Genomic DNA, 27,936 nt, shown 5'->3' with positions numbered 1-27,936 from the left:
GCAGGTCACTTGCTTGGCAGACCTGATATCAAGTGACTGATGTGCGTCGTTTGCGCAGTCGCGTAAGCTACATTACTGTTACGAAACGTCTATGTGCAGACGAGCAACGGCCTGTTTGGCGCTGATAAGGCAAAATTGATCCTATCGGTGCTACAAATTAAACAAGGATTTACATCATAATCACAGATTTGTTTCTTAAGGTAAACGGTTTTAAAGCGTCATCAAGGGGACGCGTCTCTCGCTTTTGTTCAAACAAATTGAAATTTTTATTGGCAATCGCAAACGTTCTTGGCCATCATGAGCAGCCCCGTTGATTCATCTTTTTCGAAGCATTTTGAGTTTTGGGATAACTTTTACAGGGGTACGTATGATTCTTCCTGAACTCAACTTCGTTGGCTAGTCACTGAGATAGTCTAGTGTGTCTGTGTATGCACATACTGCTACGTTTAGCGTCTGCTGTACTGTAAATACTTGATATTCTTTATTACTACAGCTCGCAATAAACTGAGGCTTGAAACGCATTAAAATTATGATGAACTTAGCAGTCTCGAATGTACTCTCACATTTATACTTTTCAAAGTTCTTTAAGTAAGGCCATTGAAATGCAGTTCCATGTTGTTTTTTTAAAAGGTTATATAGAGCTTCAACTGTTCAGGTGAGAAAAGGATTCGTATGTGATGACTTTATCTAAAATATAGCGAACAACAACGATTCTCTCATAATAAAACTAACTATCTCTCTCATTGGGGATGACATAGCTGCAGGTTCATCAGGTGCGCGAAAATGCGGAGGCTGTGGACGCCTGGTTTACGCCCCCGAACAGGTCTTATGCCTCAGCCAGGCGTGGCATCGAAGTTGTCTCCAGTGCTCTAATTGCGGGAATCGCTTGTCACAGTCCAGTTATAACGAGTGAGTTTTCTTCCCCAAACCTGACTGAGTAACTGAATAAGGTTAGCATAAATATCAAACTTTGACAGATCGATTATGATCAAAAAGACTGACTTCATAATAAAGAAGCTCGTCTTGTTCGTTGTTTCCAGCGTCGATCGTGCTCTTTACTGTGACGCATGCTACCGTGTGGAGTCAGCGGTGAACCGCTTCGCGTCGAAAAAAGCGCGAGCTGCGGAGTCGCTTGACAAAAGCATAGAAGACTCCGTACTGGACATTTTGTAAGAAGTTCTTGCGAACACACATGCGCACTACCAAAGCAAACAGTGCTCAAACATTAGACAATAGATTCTAAACTATACTCTGATTCTGATGCAGGCAGATGTCGTGTACACCCATTAAGACCGAATATTGAGATTGCACTTTTATGACATGTTCATACATTTCAAAACACAGAACATTATCGCTATAAATATTGGATGATGCTTCTTTTTCGTCTTTCAGCCAGAACGTGTTGTTATTGTCGCCCGGACCATCGGGGATCAAGTCCCCCGAATTCGGACCCATAGAGGGAGACAAACAACGTTGCGCGAAGTCAAATGTGTACGTATCTTTGTTCGTTTAAGTTGACGACCATTGAATGAAGTAGCCAATAGTGATACGATATTTTTAAAGATAAATTTCTATTTCTTTTATTTCCGTTAGGCCTCCTTATATCAAGCAGGAATGCTTCTAATTTATCTATCACCTGTAGTTGTGTTTTGTTACGGTTTTAATTGGAATTACGCTCTATGTTGCTAGATATGTTTTTGAAAATCTATTTATCTCAAAAATATAAACCTCTTAAAATACTAAAACATAGTAAAGGCGTAGCAGAGAAATTAGCATGCAATTAATTACAAATCAGTAAAGATTATATTTCATTTTTATTGTATGCTATATAATTCCATTTATTTATATGAGCTCGTATATATACAAATAGTCGCAAACAAATCATGTAGAAGTGGTGTACATATTACAAGTAAATAATAGTACCATTACTGTAACAATAGTTGGGTAATGGCCTTCGTTCTTGGTTGGCCGAAAAAGATTTTCTGTTCATCCAGCTTTCCGAACAGTTAATTGTGAACATCTAACTTTGGCATACGTAGGAACGCCGACCACACACTAACTGGCCTATGGGAGACAAGTAGCTCACTTGATAACGCCGACATACGAAACTCCTCCTCCGACGCCAACGACACTTCAGCTGGCGTTTTCCCTTCTGACTGCACAAACTATTCGCAGCCCATCTCGCAGTCAGGCTTTGTTTGTGGCCCGCGTTTAGATGCACGTTCTAGGTCGACCTCTTGTGAAGATTCTCCCAAGCGATCATTTGGAACACGATACGATGATGGTTCTGCCTGGAAACCGATACGGAATCAGGACGTCGATACGAGCGTTGGTATAACCCAACCTAAGCCAACCAGGTTAATATGTTACCATTTTGAGATACGTGCTTGAAATCACGCAAGCTTATGCTATTTAGAAATCTACGATGAGCGTTACAACATGGCCATTCAGTAATTGGCCAAGTTGGGAGGTTAACTAGAAAAACTCGGTAGAAAATAGATCTTATGTTTTACTTCAAATAGTACAAATAGCAGGCATCGGGTTCCATTTGCTTAATAGTAAGTAAAATGCCGAAGACCCTGAATATCGTATCTTGCGTCTATATTTTATGTCTACCAATTACATAATTTGAATAATCTATAATACTTGATCTCGTTTAAAACATTCTATTATCACTGATAGAAAAATCAATATTTGAAACCGTGACCAGTTATACAAACGTCTGCGTGGAAAACACGTATGCCACGTATTTAATGTTTTTATCCATGTTAGTCTACGTAGTTCACTCTACTTACGACGGCGGCAGCTTTTACGTCTTAATACGATCACACGTTTTATTCATAAGTTGTACAACGACAACGACGGCGGTGACGATGCTTTGGCAAAGTTTAAATTGGTCCTTTGAGAAAACAACCAGCATTTCTTACAGCCCTTGGCGATTGTTTTCGGTCACAGAGATCTCCCATTCGGGTAGGAATGTGTACACAGCAGGACCATTAGCTAAGGCACGCTAAAGATAAATTAACGAACCCCTTCGTAGAAAATAGGGCCCTAGAGTATTTTAGCTTTTCTAGTATTATGATATTATTTTAGCTTATTGCAGAGTGAAGGAAAGTTAGTATTAGTTGTTTTATCCAATGAGCTAACGCCAAGCGTGTCACAATTATTCTAGGAGACGATTTTCCAGCGCTCTCGAACGGGCCCCTCTAGAGCGACTTAAAGGTGAAAAACCAAGGCAAGTTTATCACTTTTACTCATTAAACCAACCATTAGTTGCTATTCACAGCTACATCGTCCTTTATCGTATCACTTGATGATCACATTATATAATATCATCCAAAAGATAGATAACTTGTTCTGCTCAAGACATCAAAGGCTGACCATAAGACAGATAAAACAATGGTTATCTTTTTAGGCTAAATGGCTAGAAAGGCTAAATTAAGGACAGCGTTTGAACATGAAACGATTTACCTCAACTTTTATCAGGCAACGCAATCACTAGACATGGAACTACTTGGCCTACTTGACTATTAATACTTGGGAGTTTCTTTTGCAGCGTCCGAGAGATCGCAGCCAAAATCAATCATGCTGGGGTAAGCTTTACTCGGGCTTCAAATATGATATGGAAGATACCGACTTTTTTTTTTCTTTCTAAAAACATACAGATCTTTTAAAAATATCCACAACAGTTGGAATAAAAAAATCACAGAAAAAAGGTATCTACTTGATATATTGGTTTCTAAGTGTCTCCGTAAAAAAAGTGTATTAAAGGTATAGCAAGTCTAAATAAATGTCCAATAAAACAATTTAACTTTTATTTAAAATTTAGTATTAAGACACACTGTCTTATTTCCGCAATGTTTTCGTAGCCATTTAGCAAACAACTCAAACCGATGCCCGGTACCTGTCGTTCCGAAACCGTTGTATTTCTTAACAGTCAACGCTAGACAGTCTATTTCGAAAATAGTACCGACGCTTTCAGGCTTTGTGAAACCTTAAAAAAAACCTAAAAGAAAAAAAAAGATGTACTTATTTCATGTCTATGGTAGAAGAGCGCAGCTAAATAGCATGAAAATCTAGTCCTTTTTATCGAAATACCGCTTTTGTTTTCCTTTTGTGGTTTATTGTATTGCATAAGACGTAGCATTTGATACAGTTAACGTTTAATCTGTAACGCGCGTCTAACGTCTGATAGTGTCATTTAGATACGGCCACGAGTTATCTTAGTTTGCTCAAGTTTCGTTAGTTAATATAGCCGCTATCTATAAACTGTCAACAGCAGCCATGACAGTGTGGTTCCACTCTATAGCTGCGGACGGGTGGGGTTATTGGGGTGAGAACCCATCACTTCTGCGGTGGCTGCAATAAGACGGTGCATCCTGATGAACAGCAAAGGTGTCTTGGGCGAATGTGGCATCGTAACTGCATTCGATGTTCAAAATGCTACAAGCCGCTACAATCAAACGTCCGCTATTTGGAGTAAGTAACCACGGACAAAATATAATATAGCTTTCAATTATCATTGAAATGATTCGAAGTTATGAGAAATACTGCAGTGAGAGCAGTAGAGCTGGCTATGGCGGTCGTGAACTGTGACTAGTACATGCATGCCGCTCGATTTTGGAAAATTAAAAATAGCATATTCAAATATATTTCATTGTTATTAGTTACAGCATCGATGACGTTCTTTTCTGTGACACATGTCTGAGCGTTGAAATGACGAAAAAGTTTTCGGTAAGGCGGAAAACCCTGGGTGATGTGGTGGTTCCTAAGGAACTCGCCCGAGATAAATGGTAAGTCAAAAATAATGTTAACCCGGTTTTGTCTGCTTCACTTTTACGAAGAAGAAGGCTTTAATTGACTAATCGCGCGTACTTCAACAAACGAAAACTTCTCCCGAAAGCGTTTTCATGACACTATTTTTTGCAAAGAAAGATCTTCGTTCCCAGATTGAGTCAGAAGCACAGCTTCTTTGGCTATTTCTTGCTGAATTTCACTTTTTTTTTTGCAGCGTTGTAGGGCACTTACAAGACGCCGATCACCGTAAATAGTAAAAACATTTCAGAGAACCCTATCAAGCATGGTAGATTTTTTAAAGCGTTTCACAACATTAAGCTTGAGCGAGCTCTCCATCCTGAGACTCGACAAAACATAGGTCTATATATAACTTCATATATTAATCGGGCACAGATTTTTTCAGCGTTTGTTAAACATGGTATTTTTGCGTTGAAACCTCGAGTCGTCTAGGCACCTTGTTCGTAATATGTAATGCTCACATAATATGTAATCGCATACATATTGCACAAAATGATCAATCACAATATTGCTGCTTACTAATATTTATTTACGGCGCTCAATTTAACGTTTACCTGCTCATTTTCGACACATCCTCAAGCTTGATTATCATTTCAATATTCTTTGAAATAGAAAGGTGACACATCTAGCCAGATATCATTATTTAATTAGGAAAGTTTCTTCGATTAGTTGCAACCCCTTGTAATTTATTAGCATCGGTAAAGTTTAGAAGCTTTAGCATCACCGTCGCTTCCCTACCTATCAGAGAAATCATTTTACGACCTCACGCATAAATCTTGTACGTAACGGAGCGGTGATTTGTTGGTTTCGGTTTCAGTGAACCAAGCTACTTCTACGTATAACTTCATGGAATCTGTGTTGTCGTCATAGTCGAATTTCAGGAAGGCGCTGCCGTCATGCATATATGTATCATCAAAATACAGTAATTAATTTATTGTATATCGTCGTGCTCAAGTTACTGAGCACTCAAGTGGCAGGGTGGCCCAAAACGAACGTTCGGAGAGTACTTTTAAGGGATGTTTAGCAAAACTTCTGATTCGTCATGGTGCTACCCTTTGCTTTTCAGAACTCCTTTGATACATCATCATGATACAATACATCGCGGCATACAGTATCAGTCTATTATACCTAATATATTACGAGAAGTCATATTTTCATTTGCAAATTACATGTTTCAATAAATACACAGTACGAAGCTCCTATTTTCTTTAAAGAAATACCTTTATACCGTTTTAACTCGTACTAGTTTTCACTTCCTGTGATCGATTCGATAAAAACTACCGAGCCAAAATAGTTGGTCGTTTTGGTTTGCATTTACTGAAACAGCGGATCAATCATAGTTAGCCGGTTTACACGTAATATCAATACGATCAATCAGCCTATCATCTGCATCAGCCTAAAGTATAATAATCTCTAATGACAAAAACACGCCCTGTTATTAATGGTAATAATATATGATTTTCAACGAAATTTTCTCAACTCTAAGATACTGCTAAGTCAGACTTTCAAGAACGAGGTTAGTTAGACAGCTATACTCTGACGAAGTGGAAGTTACACAATTTGTACCTTTTCTGTTAAAATTATTGCCCATTATCTCGAAGCACATGAAAGCCTTGTAGGTAATTTTCGCTTCACCCTAGAGTATGTGTCTTGCCTCCTTGCCTATCTGGCGGTGAGCGGAGCTGTTAAAAAGGTGTGAGTGCGAGGTTCTATCTTGGCACAGGATCTGACTGGTGCCAGGCAACAGTCTAACACGTCTGCACAGGCAGGCAGGCAGGCCCACAACACGCGCAAGCCATTGCGACTTTACTGCATCGACTCGTAAGAAATCAAAGAAGTATAGTGCGCGAACAGCGGAAATATAAACGAACGTATATTGAGATTGGAAAGTGTCTGGATAGCCGTCAACACAGGCCTTACAGAATCAGCCAGGGAAATCATAAACAAGTATAGGAACGACTGCGCAAGTTGGCAAGGTAAGCGATTTACAAAAAAAAATATTGGAATAAACGGCATAGGCAGGCGTATTAATTTCATACTGGATCCGGTTCGCAGCACTTGTCTTGCACACCCTGTTACAGTCTTGTGGTTTTACTTTTAACTACATGGATTGATAATCTGCTTCATTCTGCTAGATTGCACAGTGTGTGCCGAAGGCGGGTCTTCATAAGGTACTCGACTATTTTTCTCAAGTGAATTGAAAAATGAGCGTAGGTAGACTACGATGATTTTTTTCGTTGTAAGTTTATGGGTATCACTGGTGGATTGCGTATATCTCCGAAAATTCAACTACTGTCAGGTAAGAAAAACTTCAAGAACATAAACTTAATAATATTGACAAAATAATAATCAATTAGAAGACTTTCAATATTTTTTTAGGAAGCGCTCTAGACGTAAGAAACAGGTTTGTGCGATTTACGATGACGATCAATGAATTCATATGATCGTTTGATACCTTTCTCCACAGATAGAGCTCTACAGCGACAGACCACAGTGGAGCTCTATCTTCCAAAAGGCCAGAATTACAATTCACTGATACTTCTTTGAGCGAATGCCAAACTATCCATGCGTATTGTCTTGGTATCACACGATTGATTGCACCCTTCAACACCTTGTCAATTGCAATTGTCAATGTGGTAAAATCGATCATTGACAAATGCCGATGATCAGAAATCATCACGTTATGCGTCTGCAGCATGATATTTCCTTGGTAAAATTGACATGATATGAGCAGTGATTATTCAATGGACAATTAAGGCACAAGGTACTGAGTTCCCCTTTGCACCAACTCGTATTTGGACCTAGACCAAAAAGAGCGCAATTTTCCCTGATTCGAGTGATTGGCATCGTATCATTGGAAGTCCTTCCATCAACGTATCAGTCAAGAACCATGAACAGCTACCGTTACAAAACGCTGTAGGGGGAACAGACGTTAATTCACCTTTCGCCCTGTCAAAGTGATTGAGGTGTTTGTATAATTGGAACTCGACCTCACAGCGGTAAGCGTTACTTGTTTATGTGAAACCACATTTTCAAACATTTACTACTATAGGGTAATAGTTTAGTGACTAGTTTCACCTGTATGCCTTATGATATCATCGTTGTTTTTCGCGTGTGGTTTGTTACAAAAACGCGTCAATTCATGTGAGTGTGTTTCTTGTTGTAGTTGGTGTTAATATTACGTTTAAAATGATTTACGATGACACCGCATCACCGAATCGTACCTTATCCAACACAAATGAATACGGTCTACTCATTGTATCCGATAGCTGAATGTAGTGTAGTATGTAGGGATACGTTATGCTCGAGGTTCGAGGCACACGTGGTTTCACGCTAGGAGCCTGTCGAACGGCGGTGTCGGACGTAAAACTCAGAACACGGAGGGTGTAGTGTACCATTTTTTGCCCAACATGGCCATTCCGTTGGGTTGAGTTTTTGTTCCGAAAAGGAGTATGCAAGGTAAAGAAGATATGGGCGAATTTGCAATGCCACCCTATCATCATCATCATCACCATCGATCTGAACAATCTTCTTTCAAAAAAATCAGACCGACTGTCCCCGTGAAATTTGCAAAATTAGGAGAGCGAGGAGAAAAAGTGGCTATCATTTTTTTAAACGAATCCTACTGTTGTAGATAGCTTATCTAACTTAACTAACTGTTCCTTACGATAATGGTCAGTTCATTCCTATATCATCTGTCCACTCTCAGGGCTAGAGGATCGCGCTCTGGAAGTAAAGATAACAAAAAAAATTAAGTGTCTCAGTGGGTTAGACATTCAGTCTTAAGTGGATTGAACACTATTATTTGTTTTGCAATTGCGTCAATTCTTTTTTTTTTTTTCACTTTTGATAAGCATTAATATATCAATTATTTTGACGTTTAATACGTTTTCATTCGCATTAGATTAGGCGACATAGTATATCAGGCAGGAATCCTTTCAGAAGTATAATGCCACCATTTTCATCTGCATGCTGAGCAAATTTAAAAGCAAGACATTCACGACACATAAAAATTATTGTCTCATTACGTAGTTGTCTGTTCGCCAATGTCTTTCAACAATCTATGGGCATTGTGCCACTATTAACTATTGTTATTTAGAGAGGCGTTTGACATACCCTTAGAACTACTACCTCTTGCCATCTGGCGTAGAAGACCTGTCCGACGAAGCTGTAAAAGCCAAGGTCAGAAGTTCAATATAATAATGCAGGTTGATAACAGCAATCATACATACAAGCGCTAGGGGTGAAAAAGCACGAAAATATCACCAGAGTTCGAGCTTCTTCGAGTAAGCAAGCACAAGCTTGTTTTTAAGAATGAGTGGCTTCCACAAAAGATATGCTCTTTCGGAACTTTACATAAGGTTATAACAAGGAAGTTACGTAAGATATTATCACATAGAACGGGTTCAGCTATTGGCTTTCGTCGCATAAATACAGGTCTACCTCTAATATTAAAGGTGTAGTTGGGTAACTTTGGAGATAAACCTATTCGAAACTTCATAACCAATAAGTGACCTAAGCCTAATAATCCGCTAGAACTATATCCGTAAAATATGGGTGGTCAACTATAGCTTGACTCCTTGTCATTCAGTAGCTATGTTACATTCTTCCCTAAAGATAAACTAATAGTAACGAAAGACGAAACCTATGCATCGCGTGCTGAGCTTTTAATAAGACTTTCGAGAAAAGGTTCGTCTCGATGAGTTTCGTCATCAACATCTCTCCCCGTCTGAGTCCTGGTCCTTCGTCGGCGACCATCATGCTCAGCTACCTCTGACGATAGCATCGATCATTTGTCACGATCGATAACTTTTGTGTTCGTTAAGGACACACATCGCACCACCAGAATGCGTACCGCTGCTGAGCAGAATAAATTGGAAATGGTCTGGTCATCGTTTGTTTTCTTTTCTATTCTGTCGTCCGTTGCTCTGCGCATCTGCGAACCATAGTGCACTGAGACACTGCAGGAAGGGTTCCCTTCTGCTTGCTGCTTTGAAAAAATATATGGTGCTTTACAAATTAGCTGCGCATTTCGGTTCTTCATTCTATTTTGTACCATTCTCATTTGGCATTTTTTCTATTTCACACATGAACTGCGTTACAGTGGCCTGCTACAGAATGCGGTGAACATATCTTACCGAAATGCTTTGTCGAACGAAGGTTTTCTGATGACGTTATCAACGTCAGCTGGTGAGCCCCATGATAATTTTGCTTGAGTTCGCCTGTTTGCCTACCTAGCTTCACGCTGTCAGCAGCATCGGCGGGAGCATCAGCTGCTCTTGTTTGTACATTAACCTCGGCCTTGCCGTGGCATTTTCCAGTAGCGACGATAAAGCCTACGACGTCTGCAGCAGCCCTGCGACCTAGTGGCGGCTTACAGGTGTAATCTCTGATGCAACAGCAACAGTTCCATGCGAAATACCTGAAATGATTAGTCACAGCAATGAGATGCCATTTGTATTGGAAGTAAGCAGTTTTACAGCACAACTGTACTCGGTGGTAGCAAACTGAAATAGGCATGTAGGCATTCAGGGCTCTGTCTTCGTTCTGTCATTTTTATTGGGCGCCAATCACGATCAAATACACTCGGTGGGTGATCGTTCTTGGGGTGCAAGTTATAAGGAGGATAGCGATTTAATTTGTAGTCGAAGGAAACCTTCTCTGATAAGGCACTTTGTGCTAACTGTAATAACCTATCCTGAGGATAAGTTTTATTATAAATTAATTATTATAGGATAATAAAGCGAGAACGCCCTTAATGAGTGAAAATACATTCACAAAAAGAGGCATCTCTGCGACACGCAAAATGTATTTTCAGAGTATACTATAGAATACTGCGCAACATTAGCACCTGAAACTGCTTAGTGAGTCTTTCTTTAATATCAGCCGGTGGCAATGCTAAGCTTGACCCCGATCACTCAGCTCTCCTGTCACATATATATATATACATATATTACTCTTGTCGCATTCGCAGTTCGCTCCTTTTTTTAACCAAGATAATAACTTGGGGTGGACTAAGTATAAGATGCAGACCGTTACAGTACATTCAGATCGCAATCTAAACGAGATAGACTTGTTTGAACGGAAGCCCAATGTTGAGATATAGAACGAAATCCTCCGCTGGCGCATCGTTGATGTTCTTATGATGATCTCTACGTCGCACAATTCCCACAAGTCCTTTTCTCGATTTGGAATTATTATTTGGCTCAGATGCAAGGTCAAGCTAAGAGTGTCTTTTCTGCCTGCTTTGTACGCAAATCGACTACATTGACTTTGCGTTACGAATGAAGGTTGTGATGAAATAACGTAGTCATGTCTTTGATCGTGGGGATAATCTTTTAACGGGTTTAAATTAGGCACGCAATTACCTGTGTTAATCTCGTAAGTATTGCGATTGCGCTACATGCTTTACGCTAGAGTCCTTTAGAAACGTCTTTGCATATGTGGTTGACATACAAAATGAATACTCATCATTGAAGCGTGGAGTGGTAATAGACATGATCATGTAAATACGTTAAACATTTTACAATATTTACTACAACGAATGACAAGGCTTGTTCGTGCCAGCTGTAGTGTATGCGTTAAAGCTCTTGAAGCAAACCGCCTCTCGCCCTATCTCGCTCTATTTTTGGCTCGATTGCCTATTATATTTATTCAGCTCAGATCTCTTATCTGGCGGCCTAAGCTATTAGTTTTTTTCTAAATCAATGTTTCGATTATTTTTCAATTCCCTTCGACTTTCTTAAAAAAAAACGAAAAAAAAAATGGATTTTTGACACCGAGGCACTATTTTTTTCTATTCGGGCAAAACATTGTGAAACAAGTTTGTACGGTGAAGTACGTTTGCATGAAACAATACTATTTCCACAAACCTATTGAACCTGGTGAATGGATCGATCCCACTTAGTAGGTCAATGACCGTACCTACATGACATGCTATGTCCTGATTGATTGATTGCACTTTGGGCAATAGATTTTTGTCAGTAAACTTAGAATGCCGTACGGGCAAACCCTAGACGACTGCTCACTCCACTACGGTAACATTACCTATAGAAGTTCGAATATCGCTTTATTGGCCTTCGTTTTCTGGCGTTTCCGACTGGTTCAGTAATATCAATCAGTTAGTAATTTACTCACGATTCTGCTCAAGGACAAGCCATAATATCTAAGTAACGCGTATTTCCAGAAGATGGGTCACTTGCCATGCCAGAGACTTATTACTTCGATGTCATAAATGTATGGTGTGAGTGGCGCACTAAATGCATAGAATAGTCCAGTAAATTTAAAGTAGCATTTGAAGTACTACTTGTTCTTTTCCTAGGCATATCTATCATAAAAAGCAATGTGTGTGCGAGTGTACTTAGCGAATTTAACTGCAACTCGAGTCGATCTAAAAAGTCGAATAATCTATGAATAGGCCTAATCTACTTCTGCAGGTACGTTTTAGCCCGAGCAGTACGACGGCAAAGTTCGCACTATGATATTAGGCTAACGAACGACGCCAGCTTTGCGCATCTGTGATTGTCATTGACGTCGTTCACCCAGATTGACCCGTTCACACGTTTGTTTTCGATGCCTGCCTATTTGAATATATGGCTGTTTGTGACTGCAATGCACTACTGCGTATGACTTCTCGCCTGGCTTCGGACGATAATGTCACTCAGTCCCTCATGATATACGATTCACTGACTAGATACCTGATGCTGAGAACCGACCTGCAGGCTGAATTCATTTCTGAAGAGGCAGAACTGCCTTTTTGCGGTATTAATTCGGCACGTGTTTATGCCAGTGGTTAGTAATAGCGTGCAGAGAACTGTTGGTGTTTATTTCCTGTAAGTATATATGTAGAATGCTGGACGTCTTCCATGTGTTCTATGAGCTTCAAGCACGGCTCGTGCGCTTTCTTCGAACAAACAACACATTAGTCTATGAGACGTTCTGGTGCGTATTTATACGAGAAAGATCACTGTCAAAGTTTCACCAAATCGTATTTCTTGCAAATGTCGTTTAATTCGCAATTATAGAAATGAGCGACCAAAAAACTGCGAAGAAAATGGCACCATTATGACATATGCCTAAAAGCTTCGAACGACGTATCTCAAGGAGGCCACTGCTCATTGCTATAGCCTATTAGCTTTCATGTGTTCGACATGTTTAGTGGATATAGCTGTTATAGTTTGATTCGTGCCAATCGTACCGTAATAAGATATGGGTGCATCTGCTGCCAAGTTGATCGATCACTTTCAGCACTCGTAAAAATTATAGGCAAACTAATATTTTTTTCAAACCATTTGCTTAAAAAGCATGTATAGTATGTATCTATAGTATTGAATTTTCGGTTGAGTTGTATGACTCTATGAAACTGATCTGTATGTTTGAATGTTTTTTAGTAAGGTTGTTTGTTGCATAACCTAACTTGTGTTGACTAAAATTATAAAAATCTCCAAATTTTTTTAAGATTTCTAACACAAAAATAACCATCAGTATTGTCTGCTTTTTTCTGCTATTAATGGATAGTACTTCGGAATTGCACAGCTAGGACGTCTGAAGATTTCAAGTAACCCCAATACACGCCTTCATACCTGCGGATTTATCAGTAAAGCGTAACATTTTTCTGACGCATACATTTGGAGAGCGTAGTTTCTATGCTTGAAGCATTTTTTTACAAATGCATGATCTTGTCCTTTGTCACTTCGCAGATGTCTGAGCGTCAAGTACCTATCGAAAAAAACGAGATGTCAATACTCGATAATGAATTTTCGTCAATTCGCGAACGATTCGAGTCGGAGATGCGTAAGATGGAAGACGAAATGGCCCGTTTTCGCTCGATGGTGCTTGACCATGAAAGGAATATATTCATAAATTCCATCGTCCCAGGCATTGTAAGTATGGTAAATTCCTTAGATTGATACCCAAAATATTGAGTAAGTGATCGTATCAAAACTGCAACACCCCGAGATGACAAAGCAGAATAAAATCGAGAATTTCCGAGGCGTATCTTGCCACCTATGCGACTAATGGGTGCAAGTATACTGGAGGCCACAACCCTAAATTAAACCAGCTATCGTCTACCGAAACGAACACGGGTTATTACCAAGCAAGAAAAGTCCTATCATCAGAATGTTTTGACATGGTTGGCTTCTTACCTTTTCCACCCCCCAATGACTTTTATTTTGCTACCATTCAGAGTGTATCTATTGCCATTCTTAAACTGACTACTAAATCACAGAATGTATGTGAGAAGAACTTTGTTTCTTTTTGGGAAGTTTGTGTGTGTATTTGTGTTCGCGTCATGTGTTAAGATCGCTTCTATTTTTTACCAATTCTTGTGACGTTTACTCATATATATGGATATTTTACCCAAAAACATTTGTTTGTCGCCACTACGAAATTAACCATATATAATATTTTTGTATATGGGTTTGCTCGCTGCAATAATCGCGCACGAGGTCCGCACTCGTGGCAATAGGGAATTCACCAACTGCCTATTATATATTATTCTGCTTTCAGTGGCCGAAGCTATTATGTACAATATATATATATTTATTTAATATATATTATTATAATATATATATAATATTATTATTATAATATATAAGACACTGCTTATTTTTTACACACGCACCAAAGCCATGATACTAGTTTGCACGAAAGTTTCATTCAGCTTACGACACGGGTAACTGCTGCTTATTAAAAACAACACTGATGTGTTGCCTTTTTGGTTTAAAAGCAGCCGTATGCAGATCGTTTCGCTATAGTCGCCCGTTGTTACGAACGGCGATCCAGGACATGATCACTAAATCAGCTTATGAGCTCGGATTATAATTTCTCTATATTAGTGGTACAGATAGTAACTCAAAACTGTATAATGCTTGATCGCATTCTTTACCTTGAATGCCATCTCTAGCCTGCAACCTTGTTTCCTGAAAACGGAATTGGATCGCCCCTGATCCAAGATAATGCCAATGGCGGCAAGGAGCTCAAACTTCGATTTGATGTTTCACAATATGCTCCCGAGGAGATCGTTGTCAAAACCGTTGATCACCGTTTACAGGTACGTTGTGCAATTGTTTCTTTATTCATCTAGCTCCTCACAAACATCGACCCACACCATCATAAAGTGTGCTATACAAACCATAATCCGAGGGCGTATGGTCTTCAGGCAAGTTTTTAACTAAGCCTTAAAGCCTGCTACGATAGAAGCACCATATACACCCCAGCCAGCTTGTTTCACCAGACAAAATATTTACACGTAAACTTTTTCCTCCTTAACATTTAAATTTCATTCTACTACATACGGAATTGGATCTTTTCTAAGTAGAAGGTTGACAAAGTTGACTAGGAATGTTCTAATTTTATTTGCTTAAGGGGTTTTAAAAATGTCAATATCCCCGTAAACTGATCTATTAGCAAAACACGTGAGTAACCGTGTTATGTAAGATTGATTATTGCGCCGTGCTATTATTACTTGTCTACGAATTCTCTAAGGCAGGCTTTTAAAACGAACAGGTTTAATGTTCTACAGATTTTATTGCGACACGGCAATATTTAGCCTGCAAACATCTCATGTTTTTTTTAACTCTGTTATTGCGACTCAATAGTGCAAAGCATGTCTGGTAATTAGCCGCTACTATGAGCAACCTATTCCAATATTCTCAATATATATATAGAACTAGTAACTAAGCAGTAATTTACAATATTTACATTACGTGTCTATGTTAAGTTCATCGCCCAAAATTTAAGGTAAACAAATTAAGAAAATAAACCAGCAAAACAGGTAAAGACTACATACATCAAATAGATATGTAGGGGAGTTCCTCATCGTAAATTAATAAACGCAAACTCCATCTTTCTAACAAACGGATGCACTATAGATCAGTTTGCGGTGCTTGTTAATGATTCAATTTCATTAGATAATAATAGATAAATTATCTATATATATATATATATATTAAGAATAAAAAATTAGAGGTCTCTTATGTGTAAGCAGGCCACTAAAACAATGTGAAGGGTCGAATAAAAATGTTTTCTTCGCAACCGTAAATAGGTAGAGGACTCTGGCTTCCGAAATTTCCATTGATACGTGTTCTTGTACGGCTTCTTAGGTAAGCGCAAAGCATGAAGAAAAATCTGATACCAAGTCCGTGTATCGTGAATACAACCGTGAGTTTCTGCTGCCTCGGGGTCTCGACCCAGCGCATATTACATCAAACCTTTCCAAGGACGGTATTCTGACGATTCAGGCACCCCTACCTGCACTTCCAGGACCTGGAGGACCGTCTACCGAAACATCTAGGACCTCCTAATAATTGTGTACAACAGGAGATGCTAGGTCTAAAATACAGTACACGTACCTAAAGACAATAAAATTTTTTCAGAGACATAACGGTGATGCTTGTCGTTAGATAGATCAGTAATGATATTTCTATTAAACTTTTACATGAAGCTTCACTGACCGAAAAACAAAAATAACACTTGACCGCTGTGGATAACAATTATATTAGTTACTCTTATTGAGAAAACTAAATTATTCCATTGCAATTTTCTTAGTTTCTAATTTCGTTTTTCTCTTAAATGTGAACTCAATAATCTCACGTGGTCCATAATGGTTGACTGGATTGTTCATATCAAAATGCTTAAGTTCACAACGGATTTTACCGTAGTACGTCACAAAGTTGCATCACGTAATGTTGCTGCCGGTCAGGCAATGACACACTTCATTTATTCCGGAACAACGATAACTCAGCTATTAAATCGCAGACTTCTTTTCTTTACATTTAAAAAAATTAGCAAACACTTAGGCTTATGTATTTTACACACACATAACAACTGGAGTCAACTAACATATTACGCTACTATTGTATAGGCAATAGATGCTGTGCCTTGTATTTATTTGCTTAGTTCGCTGTAATAAACGCTTCGTTTGAATAACTTTATCTTATTCCATATATGTATCTCACATGATTGATTTTTTCTCAAGGGCAAACTGTCTGTTAGTAGTCATATTATTTTAATTCTCAATGTCAGTTCATCGCTCAGTTACATTCGACTGTCGTGTAAATTTCCACATGCTCTGCTCATAATGTGCTTAAGATTTATCTCCAGCGTGCGTAATTTGCATTATCAGCGATGACGGGGATATGTATTATATATTGTTGAAATCTCTCCGTGGTGAGCTTGTATACGGTGCTTATTTAAAATTCAGGGAAACTTTAGATACAATCAAGATTAAACAATTATGAAAATTCGGTCCATCTGACAATTTAATAGTATTATCCAATCACAAATTATATATAACGGGAGGTACTGATGGTTAAGACTGGGAACCTCGCTTTTACAGAATTTTTCTGGAGATCTTGATAGCTAGTCTGCTAAAGTGTAAATCTTTGGAGGTGAATTGCTCACAGCATTAGTGCAATTTATTACATTTCGTAACTGTAATACATTTGAGGTGGTACAGAGAACAGATCTTTAAAAGACTCTTACGTTCTATTACTAAAGTTTGCATGTCAGAATCTATTACGCTGTAGGTCAATAAGCGATCGATATCATCTAACCTATATGCACTACCACAGTTTGTATTTTAATATAATTACGGAAGTATCGAATTCACCACATAGGCAACCTCTATCTCTTAGACCGGTCCATCACAGCTGCTGTCAATATGAAAACTGGCTTTATAGGGACAACGATCAGCATAACTGTGACCATGGCAGCGTGTTTAGGAATGGTGTAGCTCTGGTCTTCACTGTCACTCGCCAGAAATGATTAGACGATGCTACGCATTCGTACCAGTCAAAAGAAGTGGCAGTTCTGCATCAGTTCAGCGAAATCGTGATAGATGTTTACGGTGTTTGCGATCCTCACTGAGCTGATAGGCACTTCTTCGCAATAGACGAGGCTCTCGATATACATTGTAGGCTTAGATATCTTGTTAGATACAGCTCTTGGTCTTTCATACTTCATATATTCACTGTATTCAACGGAAGGGCTAGTAACTACACTATCGAAACCTGACCGTATTGATCGGTTTTTAGAGTGGAGAAAAGTAATATCGCACAGCATTAGGCACAAACGGAACTCTATCGGAGAGAAAGTTTCACGCAGAGGGAAAGGACAGGCTCACCAGTGACAGAAGGTATTAGGCCTCACTAAAGACCCCTCTAGTAGTCGTCAACGTCCGTTCTGAAGACGGCGGCTAGCAAATGGACCAGTAAATGCTTAAAAGATGTTCTATCGACACACAAGATCACACCATTTAGCAATAGATGCATGCATTGCAGAACCAAACTGAGCGCCCTCAGACACTGCGGTATATTTTACTTAGGAACCGAAGAACATAGAACTGTCGTAGACGAACAAACACTTGTGCGCGGGTACTCAGGACCGCACAATTTCCGTGTATTTAGAAGCCCGCACATCTATACAGAAGTGACTGAAGGCATCCAAATGAGCTGTTACTCATGCTATGTGAGCGCAGCCTGGTCTTGATCTAAGGTACAATCGTGATTAGCACATTGGCTGCTTTAAGCGTGTCCAAATTTTGTCTTCTACAATTCGAGATCCTAGGCGGTTCGGGTCCACTCACGTAAAAACTACTACTGAAATTAGATAAAAAAAAAAAAAGTTAAAAAGAGCTGCTAGAAATGTTTGCGAACTATTTTTTTTGTACCACAATGCCTGTCTCTAGATGCACAACGCGAGAACGTTGTATCTCTTTTTCATTACGAAGAAGGTGACGACACCTATTCACATTTATATCTCATGTTTGTATTTTATGAAACACTAAATAAATCGTCAAAGCTAAAAAATACAGTAGTCCCGTAAAAAAAAAGAGCTTTTTGTCTTCTGTTTAATAAATGTACGAGGTCATAGTTTTTACTTCACATTTCTTGATATTATATTATAATGATCATTAATATTGTAATATATTGTTTTACCATTTTCGTTTTATCACTCCACTCCTTTCTCTTTATTACTGGCTATTTCTACCCTATCACTCATACTTCTTATTACTCACATTTTAATCATCTTCATGATCTTTCCAACCAAAAGTATGTTGGTTATTAACTGCTTCACGTACTGTTCTCTGTACTTCGCTCTCCAGTTCGCCTCCGATATCCGGCTTGCCGAATGACGCTATATTTGCCGTAAGAACCCGCAGGTATAAGATACAGTCACATGCATATAGTGACAACATTTTTTACTCATATGTTCCGCAAATGGGATTTATTCGGCGAAATATATTTCCTTTTACAACTGCAGGCAATGATTTTGCTTCGATCATCACCAAAGATATTATCCTTTTACTTTGAAGCCAAAAAAAGGAGACAGTACCTGAAGAGGCGTTATGGTGCCACGTTTTTCCACTTTTTTAAAAGTTGCTCTATCATAGTATTGATGTATCTGTTGTCTAATATTGTTGACGTTTTTCTTTCAGCTGTAGCTTTCCCTCTGGTTTTATCGCAATTTGTTCACATAAGTCATTGATTTCGAATTTTCGCGTTGTGCTAATTAAAAGGTGACGGGTACATGTGACATTGTGTAGTTTATTTGGGCTTAGTTATTCGGTGAGCATGAGGAAATCTGTCCTTGTCGAAATCAACCGTCTCTTCGGTGAGCCGTCTTGCGAGCGCATCCCGGATGCTGCTTTGTAAAGCATCTTGGAGCGCTACTGTGTTCCGTTGAACGTCAGCATTGAGTGCGTCTACACTTGTTCGCGGCCGGACGCCTGCACGCTGAATTGCCTGAAAAAACAACAGGAATATGAAAGAGCACATTGTAAAAATCGCCTGACCTACCTCGGTATCGATGTAATAGGTAGACATGGGTAATTACAAACTATGTAAGAATTAAATGCCCTATTTTCTATTAGATTGGTGCACGCTATAGTATTGCTAAAAATAACGAAACAAATTTGAAAAACAACCAGGAAATACAAAAAACACAAACTAATGTTGGCTCAAAGATTACCTGCTGAATGGATGCAGGGACGTCAGATAGCTGGCTAGGACTTGTTGGCTTCATGAGTCGGCGCCTTTTTGAAGGCATTCCTGCCAGATACGCGTCACTAAGGGGCCTTTGTACAGCACTTTGGGAGCCCATGTCTCTCGCAATAATTGGTGCCCAACCAGGGGGAACACCGCTTATCCATTCAGACCCTGCAGAAGGTTGTGTATCCGGGACAGCTGCGCGTAGAGCGCTGAGAGCTGCCTCGTGACTAACAGGTGATTCTAGAGTAACCTGAAAACAATAATTGCAAAAAGTTTCGTTTTACACAAATGTTGTCTATTTTCTAATTTGGAAACAACTTACGAAAACTACAACGTAAGCTTTGCTCACCAACCTGTGCGTGCTCCACAGCAACTCCATTATTGACATTTATCGCTTGGTTAGTTGGTGAGGCATCAATGCTCGCGTGCGTTGATGCGTCCACATCCATTCGTTCATCAGGATTTGGCATATCCCCTTCTTCGGTTGCAGTAGGAGCTCGACGGCCGCTGCCTTCCTCTGCTGGTTTCATAACAATATATTCCCTCAGGCTTTCATTGATACGAAGGTGTTCACGATGTGCACCAGCCTGTGTTACGAACGCTGTCACCAAGGGCATATCGTTCTCTGCACGTTCAAACTGCCTGGCCCTAGCTACGATGATTCGTTCGACCGATGCGGTGCCGTCCCTGCAGCACATGGCTATAAGCGACAATGTGTCCTTCACAAATTCACTAAAATGTTCGAAAAGACGATCACCAAATGTAGGTTCGTCGTCTGCCTCCAGGATAAACTTAAATAGGTCAAAAACACGGGCTTTTAGGAAACCGGAAAGGCTGGCCACCAGGTCGACATCAGGATACAGATCAGCCTCTCGAGTTTCCTCCGGTATATCTCTTGCTATCGAATCGATCAAGGCCCCAAGTCTTGTTTCGAGCAATTGCGGTGTGAATGGCTCGCCATTAAGCAATCGCCGGTTTAGAAACTCTCTAAGGGGTGTTCGAAGTCCGTTAAGACTTCGATTGTTTCGCTGTAAAATTACTTCCATGAAATCGCTCGTTGTCAGTGTTGACACTATGGTCGCTAGCAGATCATTGATAAATTCATTTTGCACTCCGTCGTTCCCTCCTACTTCCCAGTTGATGAAACTTGCCACCGGCATCGAGTGGAAGACACCCATGCCAGGGAATAAATTCTGCATAATAGTCTCCAGAAGCGGTCCACTGGATTGGTTAGGAGCTCTTGGTGGAGCTGGTATATCGCCATCTCTTTGTCGCCGATTTGTTGCGGCTGGAACGCTCGACGATCTTTGTGGTATGGTCCATCGGACTCGCCCTTCAAAATGACGATCGATGCGTCGCCCAACAGTCGAGAAGATCGAATCACAGACAAGAAAGGGATCAAATACTTCACGTACAACTGCTGTTGGCCGTAAACCTGTATGACTCGCAGTGGCTGTAGGTATTGTGAACGCGGTTCCAGCGCTGCCTGATCCGCCGCTTCCTGCAGAACCTCCACTAGCCCGAGTCCCTCCCATCGTAACCCCTGCAGTTGTCGGTGTCTGTGTTGTTCCTGTAGTTGTATTGCTGGCCGTTGTCTCTTCTCGCGATGGAGTTTGACCAGCGCTCGCGCCAGCTGTATTAGAACTGGAGCTTGCAGCCCGCGAAACACTACGAAAAGCTGCGTTCGATACACGTCCTGAAAAATTGTATAAAAAATATCTAGATATTTCTGGCACGTGACCTTGTATGGAAATGTTACTAGCCCAAACCTTGCGATACCACATATATGTATACTTTATCCGAAAATCATTGCAACTGCAGTGTGAATTTCCGGCTTTCATACTTGCAGTAATAAGCATTGCATAAATCGCACGAGCAACTGATGTTTTTAATGTTAGATTCAAAACTTTGTCCTGGGCGGACCTATCCACGTTTAGAAAGCACTTACGAACGAAGTCAGCTGGGTTGAAGGACCGACTTGGTCTGTCCGCTTCATTAGAGGATCCACCGGTTTGGCTATTACTCTGGCCTGTAGCCCCCTGCTGACTTGCAGTAGTTGATTCATCCTGCCTACCAGCAGCAGCTGCTGCCGCTGCCGCCGCCGCGGCTGCTTGAGCTGCGGCTTCGGCCACAGTCATCCCTGAACCCTGGCCCGCAGACGTCTGACCGGAACCGGTCTGAGCTTCACCACTCGCGGATAGATTTCCGTTTCCATTTGAAAGGAAAGCAACTGTGTTGACGTTAATCTGTGCACGGATCGGAACTGTATGATCAATGTGGTGGCTAGACACTTGGCCTTCAGGCAGTACTGGTCCTGAAGGTCGCACAACGAGGTGGGCAGGGTGTCGTGGATCAATTTCGAGATCACTAAGCAGATGCTGTACGTGAGATATCGCGTGAGTCACTTCGGCAACACGATAGGAAACTCGGCGCGCTTCTTCCAAATTAACTTCATCCGGCGTCAAGGTCTCCCGTCGAAGAAGATCTCGATAACGATTTAGGAATGGCTGCAAAAAAAGGGGTCGAAAAGAAAGCCCTCGCTATGTAAACGATATAGCAGTCAGGTGCAACAGGATTCACATTTGCCAGAAGCTGCGCATATACCAATGAATGGGTAAACTAAATTTGTCTGCTTAACAGCCTTTTCGACCATGAAAAACAAAGCACCGACCCTATAGCCTGCCTCTTATCTTACAGAGATCACAACTAAACAGTTTAATCACCTAAATTCCGAAATAACGGTACGATGTTTTACTTTTTATAATGACTGGGTCCACACATATTTTGAGAGGTTCATTATCGATCAGCAGAAGTTATTATTTGCAATTACCTTATTTTTCACAGGTTGCAAACTTTTAAATTAGAAAGATCTTCGATCGATCGAGAGGAATATATTTTTTTATATCCTAATACAGTCAAACACATATTCTAAAGTTGCTTACCGCCAACCGTTCGTTGAGATAGTCCAACTCATCGTAAACGTGTGCTAGAGTTTGTCTCGTCGGATGCAACTCATGAAGGAGGAGGAATGAAAGCGGGCGCCTCGGATCCCGCTCGGCCTGCGACTGACTATCTCGTGACGGCTCCGATGAGCTGCCTCTGGACCGGTTCTATAAATAAATCCAGGATAAGCAAATTAATGTGCAAAAATGTTCACCTCAAACTGACGTTATAAAAAAAATAAAGACGTACCTGAACTTGAGTGATCACATGGAGTTCGTATTAAAATCTAACTCCATAAAACATGTAGTCCATGTTCTACCTTGTAATATATTAATTCTATTAATTTTCAAAAAGCTTAGCTGTTTGACAAAGAAGAAATGTTATCCAGAACCTAAGTAGGACAACTTGCTAGGGATCGCTCTAATCGCTCTAGGGAAAATGCACTTAATGACACTCAGAGGCATCAGAACTTTAATTGTACAGCCCATATATAACAAACTATCAATAATTTAGCTATTATTAACTTTGAAATAAAAAAAAAAAAGAAATCCAACCTCCGACTGGCCCTCAGCAGAACTTTCGATATCGCCAACAGCCGCCTCCGTCTTTACCTGCTGCCCCTCATGGGGAGCGGTTCCCTGAGCTTCTGCCGCTGTTGCAGATGTCGAAGCTGTAGATGCTGACGGAGCAGCCGTTGAGGTAGAGGGAGTAGCCTGTCTTTTTTGAGTGCCTCCCGACTGCGCATGATGCGGCGGGTTTTGCACGGCATACTCTTCGGGCGGACGGCCTTCAAGGACGTTAACACCATTAAACGCTAACCGCAACAAGGAACGAACGGCGAGAAGTCGACTATGCACCTCTTGGTGACCGCTTATTTCCGCTAAGGATTAGGAAACCAAATGAAAATAGATTATGATACATAGACACATGAAAATATAACAGTATAAAAATGAGCACGGAAATTTAGATGGCGCTCAATGAGACCACATGCTTCAACATTTAGACGTCCGTAGTTTTATCACAATCTATCGCTGCAAGGAGACCTACCAAACTTTAGTGTAGTAACGTGCACTTATGGCACCCGCACTTTTTGGTTTACTAAATCTCACTATTAAATCAACTGAAGAAACTCGCACGCTTTACAACAAAGACGTCCAGCTCTGCTGAATAGCACATGAGGTTTGAACGTTCTGTGTCAGCGCAATGAAAGGTTATCAGAATCTATACATACCGATATTTATGTGGTAGTTGACATTATTGTCTTCTGGAGAGGCTCCCTGTGACACAACCGTAGCTTGCCGACCTATATCCACCATTGATGAAATTACTTGCTGGATCATTTGCTCAAGCTGTTCGGCTCCTCCACCAGGGCCACCCCCTGCCGCGACCTCCACATGCGGTAGAGTAAAGGCTCCGACGTAGACATTATTCCCTGCGCGTTCACTAATAGCGCGCCCAAAATTAACAAGCAAAGAAAGAAGATGATTATTACAGAAAGGACAAAAGCGCCGGTTGTCTTTTTTTCGAATTTCATTGTAGACAGCGCCGACGAAGAATGACAATATATGGGCCACGTATAAAAAGAGTTTGAATGAGGCCAGGAATAAAGAAAGTGTCGCTGGCTTGGAGGAACGTAAACATATATACAGCTTAATTATCATGAGCAAATCTTATAACACCTCTCGACTGTCTTAAAGGTATGCCACAATGTTTACGTCGCTTGTCTGCACTCATAGAGGGATAACGCTAGAACAAACATTTTTGAAACAAAGCTCTATTGTTAAAATCATCTATAAAAATAAAATAACTTTTAATCCAATTGTGCTCACTTAGGGTTCACTTAATCCCTGCCATCTTCAGCTGCATTTCGATATGCGTTGAAGTGACTCATTCGACAAACCAATGTCAACAAATAAATGTTCCAATAGAATTGATTTAAAGCAATGCGTAACGCACAACTATGTTGTGATTCTTTGAATAAATTACCACATGTGGTTTGACGATCTGTCTTACACAACTCGTGAATTAGAAATCCAATAACATTTCCAGATCTGCATCAGACCGTACGCAGGTAAAATAAAGATATACAACTGCTTCAAAAAAAACACTATTGCAACTCGGCAAAGTGCACCATTTACGGCTACCAAACGAGGAAAGTAATTGCTATGCTGCCATGTGGGACACCTATATCAGTTACACTTTTCCCACACAGGTCTGGTATCAACAAGTCACAGGAGATATGAGTGACCGTGACATCTATGGATCAAAGTGATCAGCCTAAGCTGACCTAGATTGGCTCTAAAAACATCAGCAGTCACATGAAATGATATGGAAATGTTGCAAACATTTTCTTTTGGCTACAGTTTTTGCCACACTAGAACACGTGGCACATAGAGACGTGTCACAAAATGAAGGAAACTGTTGCCTCGACTTGTTCTTTGCCTTTGTTTGTTTTCTTAGTTGTTCGCTCATTTCGAAAAAGGCAACGCGGTATGCGGCGCTTACAGGGGAACGCGGTTTTGTTCTCCATGTGACGGCTGTTGAGAGTTATTGCTGTTTCGTGATGTACTGTCATCGAGAGGGACAGCTACTGGCCCCCGTGAAGCTGGGGGCGGGACTCGTTGGACCAGATGAACGGTCTTTCCTGCAACGTTGCAGTCCGCCAGTCGGTGGTCGTCCTGCAGAACTTTGCCACCGAAGATAATGCGCTGTTTGTCCCAGGCAACGCTCTACAAAATTGTCCAATCATCAAGATGAAGAGGAACACCAAAAACAACAAAAACAAGAGCCGCACGCGCACGACCGCGCACATAGACGAACATATATTATTGAAGTTAGCATAATAACATTTTCATAGGGGAGATATACAAGTCTCGTCGATTAAAAATTATTAAATATGTCCCTAAATGTGTCAGAAGGAAAAGTTGAGTATGATAGGAGGGGGGGACATCAATAGATTTACAAGCCATTTATAGCAATGGATCGATTCGGCTCCACGGCCCAAACACCTAATTCCTGCGTAATCTGCAGTAAGCCTCTACAGATCGAAGCGCTAAAAATAGTGCTCAATCCACAATTTAGATTTTAGGTTAATCAAAGTTATTGATTAGGATGATGCTTCATCCGAGTTTTTCCGTCTATAAATGATTTTAATAAGATTTATCTAAATCCAAGTCCCCTTTACACATCGATTTGGAATAATATCCCGTAGAGAAGTGTTAGTTAACACAATTTGGGACTACATGTGCCATGTGCATATATGTGTTACATCACATACATAGATATATATATCGAAAATTTTCAGAACTAAACTACTTACCACAGTTTGAGCGATGTACTCTTTAAATTCTTTCACTGTGAACTGTAATGGTAAAAAAAGACAGGATTTGTACTGTAGTTATATTATTGCAGCATGAATGTAAGCATCGAGAAAAAGAAATGCTATTTTTCAGATATAACCAAAAATTAAATCTTGAGGAAAACACATATACATTTTCTATTGGCATGAAACGTATACAAAGTAGTGCATTAGCACAACCATACTTAATATGTGCGAGAGAGTTGCACTCTGCAATTATCTACGAACCAGGCTACTGTCGTGATGTCGGCAAGAAGTAAAAACAAGTCCGAGTAAACCAAAAGACTCTACCGGATAACAAAAGTACAAATAATGCAGTTTTTGTTTTATGTGTACTTCTCAGAACATATATGTAAATGTATAAACAAAAGGTCATTCTACGAAGCTAATTTTACTATAGACCTTAACCTAAGATCCTTATTGGTGTTTTCGAATTTTTCTCGGCTATTCTGATAAAGCTACCATCAAATCAATATCTAACATATTTTCATAGATAATCAGTGCCTCAGCCGTGCCAACGTAGGTTCCTTATAAGTGTCTTTTAACGCGTAGGCGATCGTAATTGCTAGCCTGCACGAAGACTTTGACCAAGAAGTTACTAACTTAAAAAATCTAAATTTGAAAAAAACGAGAAGTGAAATAGCCAGACATATAGTGGAAAGGCACAAAGACCGAAATATGATGAACACATTTTTACATCATGTGTTATCTGTGCTTTGGGAAATCTTACCTAGTTTTAATTCGGAATGTATCCCAGTTTTCTTAAGGTGGCATTACTGATATACTGTGTAATTTATTTTGTTATGTCCTGCTGTACATATGACAATAAGAAATGGGGTAAGTCAGTGTTAGTCAGACGCTTCCTATACCGCGATCCCTTCTCATGCATGTTTATTCTGGCCATTTCTGCTGACACTTGGCATTGCACAGCGCACAACGAAACTCAAAGGCTATATATCTTTCTATCTGCCAGGAATTGTAAAGATGATGTTCGTCGATTTTATGGAAACAAAGCGATACCAACAGCCGTGAGCTGAACAAATGATTGAAGTTGTTTTCCTATATGTTCGTTTGGTATCATCACACTCGTTTCCTAATATCCTATCCTAAAGTCTAAATAAATACAGTATTCTGATCGTACGGGAGAACGATCCACTTACCTCATCAGGCACTGAGAACTGGTATACGTTGGAATCCAACGTTTTCACTGTCAAATCAATCGTCATTTTGCTCTCGTCTGTGAGTGGTACCTAAACCAGTCGCTAATAGCCCTCTGAGTTGTTCAACGATACGCGAGCTAACTTTTCACCCACTAGTCACACACGGGACTCGAGAGAAATATCGGAGCCGTTGAACGATGTAATGGACTTTCTATCAGTAGTCGCTGAGGGCTACTCTGTCTATCCTCGAGAAATTTTATAGAACTCACAAAACCATTTATGATTCAACAAGAGCAACAATAATAATGCTGCTGTTGAGCTCAGTATCCAATCGCTCAGACACACACATAGCCTATGGCCACAAAACCCTCAGCTGAACACCAACAGCCACAATCAAACAGCACCGCTACTAAAAAGCATCCTACGGCCACAATGTTCAACCAGCTCCCCCCACTTCTCGAATCGCAAATGATGTTCGTCGACAGCAATGGCAATCGTAGAGATCGTAGCGGTAGAAATCGATGAAGAAGCAACTGTCGTCACAACAGCGATGATGGCGATAGCAGAACTATGTTCAATGGCTGTTTTTCATAGGGTGCCTCTGTATTAGGCTGAACAACATGCAAACAGACGTCCCCATTTGCTTCTGTCTGCTGTCAGGCGGTTT

The 27,936-nt window shown here is 40.3% G+C and overlaps 3 protein-coding genes across 8 annotated transcripts; 2 read left to right on the top strand and 1 right to left on the bottom strand.

The window, feature by feature from the left end:
• Window positions 1-68: 68 nt before the first annotated feature.
• On the top strand, window positions 69-6,010 carry LOC111243926 (uncharacterized). Of its 2 annotated transcripts, none has more exons than XM_022790289.2 (10): window positions 69-361; window positions 765-909; window positions 1,041-1,169; window positions 1,393-1,491; window positions 2,040-2,357; window positions 3,173-3,235; window positions 3,557-3,593; window positions 4,310-4,479; window positions 4,668-4,793; window positions 5,633-6,010. In XM_022790289.2, the coding sequence occupies exons 1-10, from the start codon at window positions 298-300 to the stop codon at window positions 5,655-5,657; spliced, it is 1,176 nt and encodes a 391-aa protein (XP_022646024.1). In that variant the 5' UTR covers window positions 69-297; the 3' UTR covers window positions 5,658-6,010. The 2 variants fall into 2 exon arrangements, with proteins under 2 accessions (XP_022646024.1, XP_022646014.1); XM_022790279.2 differs by having other exon boundaries at window positions 71-361; window positions 759-909.
• A 151-nt stretch (window positions 6,011-6,161) lies between these two features.
• On the top strand, window positions 6,162-16,746 carry LOC111243934 (heat shock protein beta-6-like). Of its 2 annotated transcripts, none has more exons than XM_022790302.2 (4): window positions 6,162-6,791; window positions 13,515-13,697; window positions 14,723-14,869; window positions 15,921-16,746. In XM_022790302.2, the coding sequence occupies exons 2-4, from the start codon at window positions 13,515-13,517 to the stop codon at window positions 16,119-16,121; spliced, it is 531 nt and encodes a 176-aa protein (XP_022646037.1). In that variant the 5' UTR covers window positions 6,162-6,791; the 3' UTR covers window positions 16,122-16,746. The 2 variants fall into 2 exon arrangements, with proteins under 2 accessions (XP_022646037.1, XP_086840851.1); XM_086984725.1 differs by lacking the exon at window positions 6,162-6,791 and adding an exon at window positions 6,938-7,114.
• On the bottom strand, window positions 16,674-27,925 carry LOC111243914 (large proline-rich protein bag6-A). 4 transcript variants are annotated; one of them, XR_015324514.1, is made up of 11 exons: window positions 27,270-27,925; window positions 26,071-26,112; window positions 25,257-25,480; window positions 23,983-24,194; window positions 23,306-23,631; window positions 22,751-22,918; window positions 21,757-22,315; window positions 20,162-21,504; window positions 19,789-20,058; window positions 18,836-19,562; window positions 16,674-18,416 (listed from the first exon to the last, which is right to left on the bottom strand). XR_015324514.1 is itself a non-coding variant. In XM_086984654.1 (10 exons), the coding sequence occupies exons 1-10, from the start codon at window positions 27,333-27,335 to the stop codon at window positions 19,365-19,367; spliced, it is 3,408 nt and encodes a 1,135-aa protein (XP_086840780.1). In that variant the 5' UTR covers window positions 27,336-27,925; the 3' UTR covers window positions 18,688-19,364. The 4 variants fall into 4 exon arrangements, 1 of the variants encoding a protein (XP_086840780.1); XR_015324515.1 differs by having other exon boundaries at window positions 16,674-18,413; XR_015324516.1 differs by having other exon boundaries at window positions 23,363-23,631.
• Window positions 27,926-27,936: the final 11 nt, after the last annotated feature.

The sequence above is a fragment of the Varroa destructor genome, unplaced genomic scaffold (genome assembly GCF_002443255.2).
Source record: "Varroa destructor unplaced genomic scaffold, Vdes_3.0 BEIS01000001.1, whole genome shotgun sequence".
Taxonomy (NCBI): domain Eukaryota; kingdom Metazoa; phylum Arthropoda; class Arachnida; order Mesostigmata; family Varroidae; genus Varroa; species Varroa destructor.
Note: the sequence above shows the minus strand (reverse complement) of the source record. Positions and strands in the feature narration are given on the sequence as shown.